This window comes from Lolium perenne, chromosome 7, assembly GCF_019359855.2.
Source record: "Lolium perenne isolate Kyuss_39 chromosome 7, Kyuss_2.0, whole genome shotgun sequence".
NCBI classification, from domain to species: domain Eukaryota; kingdom Viridiplantae; phylum Streptophyta; class Magnoliopsida; order Poales; family Poaceae; genus Lolium; species Lolium perenne.
This window is the reverse complement of record NC_067250.2, coordinates 254,585,781-254,593,959: the sequence shown is the minus strand read 5'-3', so window position 1 is coordinate 254,593,959 and position 8,179 is coordinate 254,585,781. Positions and strand designations below refer to the sequence as shown.

Genomic DNA, 8,179 nt, shown 5'->3' with positions numbered 1-8,179 from the left:
TTCGCATCATTTAATTATGCCCCGCTCAAGAGGGAAGCCGTGGCCAGGAGAAGGACAAAAGTCCGCTAGCTTCACTTGTACGTCGCCTTCACAGTCTAACAGCTGTTGGCGGCGACGATGATCCGCTAGGTGCGCCACGGCTGTTGTAGTGATTTTAGATTTGATATAATTTTCTTAGAGGATTTTCTTGTGTCGTTGTTGCATCAGTATAAGTTTTCATGCATTTTACTGAATATAACGGTGTTAGTATTTAGTAACGCTAGGCATATGAAGAAAAGGCACAAGAGAAATGTTTCCAGGCCTAGCTTGGAATCCATGCATCAGAGGACAATTCGATGAGGCCAAAAGAAACGAAAAAAGCAAACGTTAATCTGGAGAGATTGGGTTTCTCCTCCAAATTCCAAAAGAAGTCCTCCCTCGGGAACCCTACAGTCAATAATAACTACCTCCAGAATTGAGCTGCTCTCCCTCCCGTATTCCATAATAAATTGCCTCAAATTTAGCCTGTGATTACTGGCTATTTAATTGCATGGTGCATGTGTTGTCCATGTCACCTATCCATGGCAAGGCAAATCCCAGCGGTCCGATGCTCCGCATGATCAAGGAGATGAAGAAATTAGCTATGATCTTCTTCCCGCTCTCCCCCAGCCTTGTTTTCCTGAAAATTTAAATCTTCCCCAAATCCTCTCGGCCCTCCTTCCATCTATAAGTACAAGCCCCATGACCACATGCCGCGTGTCGGCTTCGCGTGACTTGTGACTTTGGACTTTGGCGAGGAGAGGAGAGGAGAGGAGACGAGCCTGCCATGCTTCATCTCGGCGGCGCCGCCGCCCATGGCGTGGCATGGGGAATGAGCTTGCTGCCGCTCTAGACTGGGCCTCCGTGGTGAAGACGGCTGCATACATAGGGAGGAGGCTGTTTGGAGCCGCCGGCCGTTCGTCCTAGAGGTAAATTAACATGCATGCCTCTCCATCCTTTTCTTCTTCTACATCATAGGATCTGTTTTTCTCGTCTTTGCGCCCAGTTCCGGCCGTGAAATCAAAGACGAGCATAATCTTGGGATGATTTTGCCTTCCTTCTTTTTTACATCTCCTTTTTCTTGTCAACAAATACATAGCACGTGTTGGCTGTATGCAGCGCCAGTGTTTTATGCGGCTCAAATTCCACGTAGTACTGTATGTGGAAGTCATCCTAAAAGGAGCAAAGAATAGGTGGGTTAGGATGTTTTGATATCGAATCTCGTTTGATCTGGGAAGGAAAAACGGAGACAGCCTGCGCGTGGTCCATCGAGCACACGTCGCGCGCGTTTCGTTCTTAAGTATGTACACAGTTTCATAAATAAAACAAGTAGTCACTTAGAGGATTCTAGAATAGAGTTAGAGTATAAGCCAGTTAAGTTAAGGTAAGACTAAATGGTGATTTTTAAACGAGTAACTTCAGTTTTAAACACAATCTCGAAAAAATCAGTTTTAAACCCATATGAAGGTAGGGTGGATCGGGCCCTAATTTTCCAAGCCATGAAATAGACAAGAAAAGATCGAATTTTGCAATTAATACACGATTTTAGGATTTTGCAGAAATAATACACGGCCGCTCGAGCCAAGCGTGGTAAGGGGCAACCTCTCAATGCTAGCGCGGTAGGCGCAGAGCAGCTCGACCGGTTCTTGGACGACGACTTCCTCCTCTTCCTCGCCGACCGGTGAGATTCACCAACCTACTTGTCTGAATTCGGGTTAGAATTTTGTTTGGTGTTTCAGAATTAAAATGGTAGGCCGTGTGGAACGCAGCCGGAACAATCATCTCAGTCATTTAACCCATCATCTTGCTAGTTCGGAACAACATCTATCTAACTGACGCTTTAGGGTATCTCCCGCGGTCCTAAGAACTTGGATCATGGATACCAATTCACCAACATAACAATAAGTTGTAATTGTGTGTCTTGCTAGCAACTGGGTACCATCAATTGATGAATTTTAAATATCACGATTTAATTTTATTTTAAGTGTAGAAACCATGCATTATAATGATGTTTCACGCATATAACTCTTAGTCTTACTACTAACTTTTTTTTTTTACGGAAAGGCAGTCAGAGCTGCATTTCGTTCATCATATTAGAGTAATGTTGTAAATATTGTGCAACATAAATAGAAAATGAAATATGTAGTACCCTGTTTGAGATAATATACTGGTTTTGCAGATTACCTAGTTAATTAGATTTTTTTTTGATCCATGTATGTACTTGACAATATCTTGGTGGTGCAACAAAAGGAGTAAACACAATTATTAACTAAACTAATCAATCTTTCGAACGAACTTTTGTAAGCTGTTGAATTGGAATTAGATGAACGGATAATGTCAATTGGTTTAAATAAACTCGTACCCTTTCATGTTGACTTTTAAAAAAAGTAGTTTTACGAATTACTTGCTTATTTCATAGTTGAGGCGCAGCAGCTGGACCTGGAGGTGGTGGCGGCGGAGGCGGAGGTTCAACTAATTTGACAACTTTAAACTAATTTGACGACGCCAAATCCAGAACGGTTGAACTTGTTGTGTATTTATACTAGACTTTTTTATTTATAATAACTAGACTTGTCTGGAGGGCCAGGGGTAAAAACTTCTCATAAAAAATAAACCATCATTTCACGTAATGTATGTTGTTTTTATTCACACATTTTTCGATACACTATCTCACAATAATATTTTAAACAGAACTAGCCGAAAATTGTGTACCCATGATCATGTATGCATATTTGCCAAAACTATACATACATTTTGTTACCTGCTTAGATACATTTTGCCAAACCTATAGGAAAACAATAAATAAAACATTCTTAAGCAAATAAATTCATGACTACTATAGTATTCTAGTGCATTTATATGTTTATTTGTCCATACCTTCTTAAGTATCTACACAGCTTCATAAATAAAACAAGTAGTCACTTAGAGGATTCTAGAGTAGAGTATGAGCCAGTTAAGTTAAGGTAAGACTTAATGGTGATTAAACGAGTAAATTCAGTTTTAAACACAGTCTCTAGAAAATCAGTTTTGAACCAATATAAAGGTAGGGTGGATCGGGCCCTAATTTTCCAAGCCATGAAATAGACAAGAAAAGATCGAATTTTGCAGATAACACACAATTTTAGGATTTTGCATGAATAATACACCACCGCTCGAGCCTAGTGTGGTACGGGGCAACCTCTCAGTGCTAGCGCAGTAGGTGCAGAACAGCTTGATGCTGCTTCGGTTAGCGCCTAGGCGTCCGACCCTGCACAACGGCAGGCCGAGTAAAGGACTTACCTCTCGAAGCTAGAGACATAAGCTCCTGCCACTTTGGGCCAACGCAGTAAGCCCCTCTCCTTCCCGTCACTTCTTTCCCGCTATTTCTCCTCAGCCAGTCCTATAAAAACCCTCATCGATTCTTCGTGATTTATTATTGTGTTAGTTGTCTAGCTTGGTAGGGGCTATGAGTTTGCCTTGCTCGGATCATGCTGATAAGCCGACAAAGATGAAGGGTGCAAGGTTGCCCCGGGAGGGTGGAACTACGTGGTGTTGGTGTGGAAATCATGCCAAGATGATGGTGGTGATGGATTTTCATCTGGGCATGAAGCTTTTCATGGGTGCCAACTGCCAACTAAGTATGATCCACCATGTTCCAATTTCGTCGTATCAAAAGCCTGCAATATGTTTTTACTTGGATGATTAGTAATCCGGGCTCTGTCAGATCCACGAGCACACCTAAACTGACGGATCCTATAGTGATGCAAGGTGGGTGATGATGATGAAGAAGCAAGAACATGATCGAGCTCGAGAAGTAATGAGTTGCGGTGAATAAAAGGAAGGTGGACTTCTCATGATCTTGATTGTCGGCACGTTGAACATGGACCCGAAGGCGAAGACGTGGTATATGGAGGAGCAGGCCGCCATCTTGCAATAAAGGAGGGCATCGACGACACCGGAATGATGGAAGGGTCATCTTTCGTGGAAGAGCGGACGCCAACAGCGGAGGATCCATCTTCCATTTGATTTCCATTCTATTCATGCGGTGTTGTAATATGTGTGTTGGACCTTGTGGCGTTTTGGCTGCCAGTACTTCAAATTATGGCCGACACTGTGTGTTTTCATTTTTGTAATTTTCTAATTGCAAAAAATTAAGTCAAAAATCTATTAGGGATGCCGTCTTGGGGGCGTGGCTGAGGAGAGGACCGCAAACGCGGTAGGCGTTGTCGGCGCCCCCATAAGCGTGATCTGGTGCGGTTGCGTGACACCATGTAGGGACTAGGGACACGGCTGGCCACCCAACTCAAGCTACTACACGCCGCATCCGCACCAAATGTGCCGTGAAGAGTGGCGAAGGGGGCCACCAGTCTACTTCCGGGGGAAGGTCGACGCAGCGTGTTGTAGAATCCTAGTTGGCTAAGCTGTATGCCGCAACATGTTTTACTTTGACGAAGCTGTATGCCGCAACATGTTTAATCCGTTGTTATCGAACCTAAGGGCTTTATTAATTTAAAGTTGGGCACTTAGTGCCTTTTATCTAAAAACTAGGGACACAGCTGGAGATGTTCTAGAAGGTTAGTTGGTGAATTGAATTCAGAAGCAGGTTATTTTGCGCCGGACTTTTTGTCAATTTTGTGGTTTTTTTGTCGGCACAGGCCGCTATACGGCAGGCAGCACCGACAGAGATGTGAGGACTCCGGTGGCAGTTGGGCACCCGTCAATTCCCTCACCCAAACTTGTTCTACCGGCCGAACCACGTTCACAGCAGTTCAGAAACAAGAGGGTTTAAGCTGGCAGAACCGAACAAAATGATACGGCAACAGCAGGCGGCAGCTAAGCTCGGCAGCCTGTGCAGCGGCGCAAGTGGCAAGAAACACGGGAAGAAGAAGACTTCTTCTTCTTCTTTATTTGAGCGGTCAGTAGCTAAGCTTCTGGAACACGAGCAACGGCTTCTTCTTTTATTGAACCGCCGAATCACCAGCCAAACACACCAGCACACGCGTGCTAGTGCTAAGCGTCGCCATCGCAACAAAAGCCACCGAGATGAGCAGAAGCAAAGAATCGATTTTTAACACCCGCGCACGCTACCGGAGCTCAACAAACCAGGATCGCGATTGACTGGGACGCGCGCAAGGTAGACGAAGCCCATGTCAGTCAGGTCGCAGCTTGCTCCTCGCGCCGTGCTTACTACTCAAGTCCTGCTTTGCTTTGCTTAGGTGAGAGGAGACAGCGGCTTCCCACCAACTCGATGTCTCGATCGATCGTTGCAGACTTCTTGGCTGGCAGCAAGGCTGGTAAACTATCTCGAAGAAGAATCGCTAAGTGGCAAAAAACGAACGAATTCAATCGAATACAACGAATCAATCAAACATTACAACGATGCTGTGCATTACAGGCCGCGTATTATGTATGTATGTATCGCGGGCGTAGCAGCAGCGGTATAGTTTTCCTCTGCTCCGGCAGCAGGTACCGACGGCCGGCCCGATCAATCGCAGCTCAGTCGTCGAGGCGCATCATGTCCCGGTGGAAAGCGTCGACGCCGTCGGCGGCGACGCACTGGGTGATGAGGCGCGCGCCGGGCTTGTGCGCGGAGGGGCGGACGAGGATGCAGGTGGCGATGTAGTCGAGGTTGGTGAGCGGCACGACGTGCACGGGCGCGCCCCACCCGTAGTCCACCTCGGCAAACCCGAGGCGCGACCAGTCGGAGACGAGCAGCGTCCGGTAGTCGGAGGTGATCCGGTACGGGTCCGCCTCCAGCTCGCCGCGGCTCCAGCGCGCGAACTCGGCGGGGAGGCGCTTCTTGCCCTCCCGGATCAGCCGCACCACGTCGCTCAGCGGCGCGTCCGAGACGGCCTCCGCGGGCGCCGAGACGCGCATGATGTAGTAGCAGTTGCCGTAGAAGCCGTGCGGGAGCGCGGGGCAACGGAGCGCCGGGCGCGCGTTCATGGCGAAGCAGACGTGCACGGGGGAGCCCCTGGCGAAGGCGAAGGCGCGGGTGCGCGCCTGCCACGCCTTGGCGATCAGCACCTCGAACGCGCTGCAGCGGTGGCCCGTCTGCGACAGGAACCGGGCCTTGAAGTGGTCGATGTACTCCGTCGAGATGTCCATGGCCAGGTACTGGAGACGGAGCTCCGTCGGGATCGGGAGCGGGCCCACGGAGGCCGCGGGCGGGCTCGGGATCACCTCGCGGCCCCACGCCGGCTCCAGCGACGGCGCCGACCGGCCGCGCGCGATCTCGCCCATCGCCGACATGAACTGCGCCGCGCCCGGCCCGTCCGCCACGGCGTGGCTGAACCGGAACCCGACTACGAAGCCGCCGCACTCGAACTTCGTCACCTGCATTGCGTCGATTGGGGACATTCAGTTAATCACCATTGCTGCTAGCTACGCCGTTGACTCTCTCAAGAATTGCTCCCAGAACAAGGACATGGATGGACTCATTCTAAGAAGAAAAAAAGATCGAATTTTTGCCATCTCGCTAAAGCTAAATTACCTGGACGAGAAGGATTAGGGAGTCCTCGGCGAGGGGGTCGTCGGCGGGGTAGGTGGGGTGCGGCAGGAGCTCGTCCTTGGGAACCATGAGCGGGTACTCGAGGTAGTCCACCTCCTCCAGGGTGCAGCAGGCCGTGGCCTCCACGAACCACACGCCCTCGCCGGTACAGTCAACGACGAGCTCGCCGGCGTCGTTCGCCGCGAGGCGGCCGGCGATGGGGTAGTAGCTCACGAGCGCGGCAGCCAGGGCGCGCTCGATGGCCTCCACCGGGGACTCCCCGGCGTAGTCGCCGGCGGCGCGGCCCTTGAAGACGTGAAGGGACTCGATGAGGGCGCGCTGCGTGGGGTAGCGGTCGAGCCAGGACAGCGGGAGCTCGCCGCCGGGCGTGGGCGCCGACGGGGCCACCACCCGCTGCGCCACGCGCGTCACGGCGGCTACCGCGCCCGCGCCGGCGGTCCTCATGGTGGTGGATGGATGCGGTGGGGATGTGGGTGGCCAGCCGGCGAGGCGGAGATCTGGTAGGTGTGGTGGCGCACTCGCTGGCTGTCTGGCTCACCTGGGGAAGAGGAAAGCTGCGACCGTTGTTGGTTTTTTATACTGTATACAAGGTCTTGTGAAATTGCAGTGTGGTAGCTGCTACGACTGGTCTTTGCGAGTTGTTGTTGATGACCGGATGTGATAAGGATTGCCCACCGCACGATCTCGGAGATGGAGGAGTAGGATTTAGCCATTTCCTGTTAAAAACTTTTTCATCGCATTGACATGGAAATACTTCGGAATATTGGTCAAGTTCATATACAACAACTAAATGTACAGAAGATCGTTCCCTCAGCAAAAGAAATGTATAGGAAGATCGTGCTTTCACAATGTAGTACTACACTCATTCTAGAAGTGATATACTATTCGTGCCTAACAACGATAAAGTTGACATTATACGATAAAGCTAAAATAGACACTTGATCCGAAAAAGGATACATAACTGACACTAGTTTTGTTAGACTAGTCATAGTGGGAAGTAACATAGAGTAGTAACATGCACATGTTACTACCTTCATAATGGTTAGTAACATCAAAGTAGTATCATAGATGTCTTCATTAATTAGCTTATAGACTCATTGTATCTTGGAAAGTGTGATGTTACGGTAACTAGCTATGTTACTCCATCCTCCTCTCTCCTCATTAACTCACTGCCACATAAGCAAATTTGCTGAGTTGGACACTTAGTTACTAGTGAAGTTACTCCCACTATGAGTAGTCTCAGTCCCCACTCTCTCAATCTCGCCTCCAACTCGATGCTAAACAAATAAATGAAAACGATGAATACAAGGATTTAGTGTCGTGTAAAACATACGGCTTTTGTAAACCATACGATATGGTTACAAAGTTCTGATCATACATCTCCCTCTTAACCTTGTCTTGTATAGGAAGCAAACACGTTCGAGAACTTCGGTCAGAAGTTCAGCAAGCTGGGCTTTGTGTTGACGTAGTCGATTTCAAGACGACCCGCCGCAACATAGTCTAGAATCAGATGATACCGGGTGTCGGTATGCTTACGACGGTTATGGAACACAAGGTTCTTCCTGAGGGGGATTGTCGATTTGTTGTGACGCCGTCGTGGGAGGCGTGCTGCCCCTTGTGCTCGCTGTCCACGGTGACTAGGATTCGATCGGACCACACCTCGCTCCTTCT

At 49.0% G+C, this 8,179-nt stretch overlaps 1 protein-coding gene and 1 long non-coding RNA gene across 5 annotated transcripts; one reads left to right on the top strand and one right to left on the bottom strand.

Moving 5' to 3' along the window:
• Positions 1-552: 552 nt before the first annotated feature.
• On the top strand, positions 553-4,038 carry LOC127313436 (uncharacterized). 4 transcript variants are annotated; one of them, XR_007858996.2, is made up of 4 exons: positions 553-947; positions 1,578-1,699; positions 2,438-3,343; positions 3,443-4,038. It is a non-coding gene; the product is annotated as an uncharacterized lncRNA (long non-coding RNA). The 4 variants fall into 4 exon arrangements; XR_007858995.2 differs by having other exon boundaries at positions 2,438-3,635; positions 3,757-4,038; XR_007858993.2 differs by having other exon boundaries at positions 2,438-3,635; positions 3,722-4,038.
• A 1,278-nt stretch (positions 4,039-5,316) lies between these two features.
• Positions 5,317-7,079, bottom strand: LOC127313428 (acyl transferase 7). Its single transcript, XM_051343933.2, has 2 exons — positions 6,491-7,079; positions 5,317-6,333 (listed from the first exon to the last, which is right to left on the bottom strand). The coding sequence occupies exons 1-2, from the start codon at positions 6,950-6,952 to the stop codon at positions 5,494-5,496; spliced, it is 1,302 nt and encodes a 433-aa protein (XP_051199893.1). The 5' UTR covers positions 6,953-7,079; the 3' UTR covers positions 5,317-5,493.
• Positions 7,080-8,179: the final 1,100 nt, after the last annotated feature.

Bases quoted from the DNA above. Each gene is read 5' to 3' on its own strand.
- LOC127313428 (XM_051343933.2), bottom strand. From the start codon at position 6,952: ATGAGGACCGCCGGCGCGGGCGCGGTAGCCGCCGTGACGCGCGTGGCG. The intron at 6,334-6,490 runs GTAATTTAGCTT...GACGCAATGCAG, and splicing joins CCCTAATCCTTCTCGTCCAG to GTGACGAAGTTCGAGTGCGG.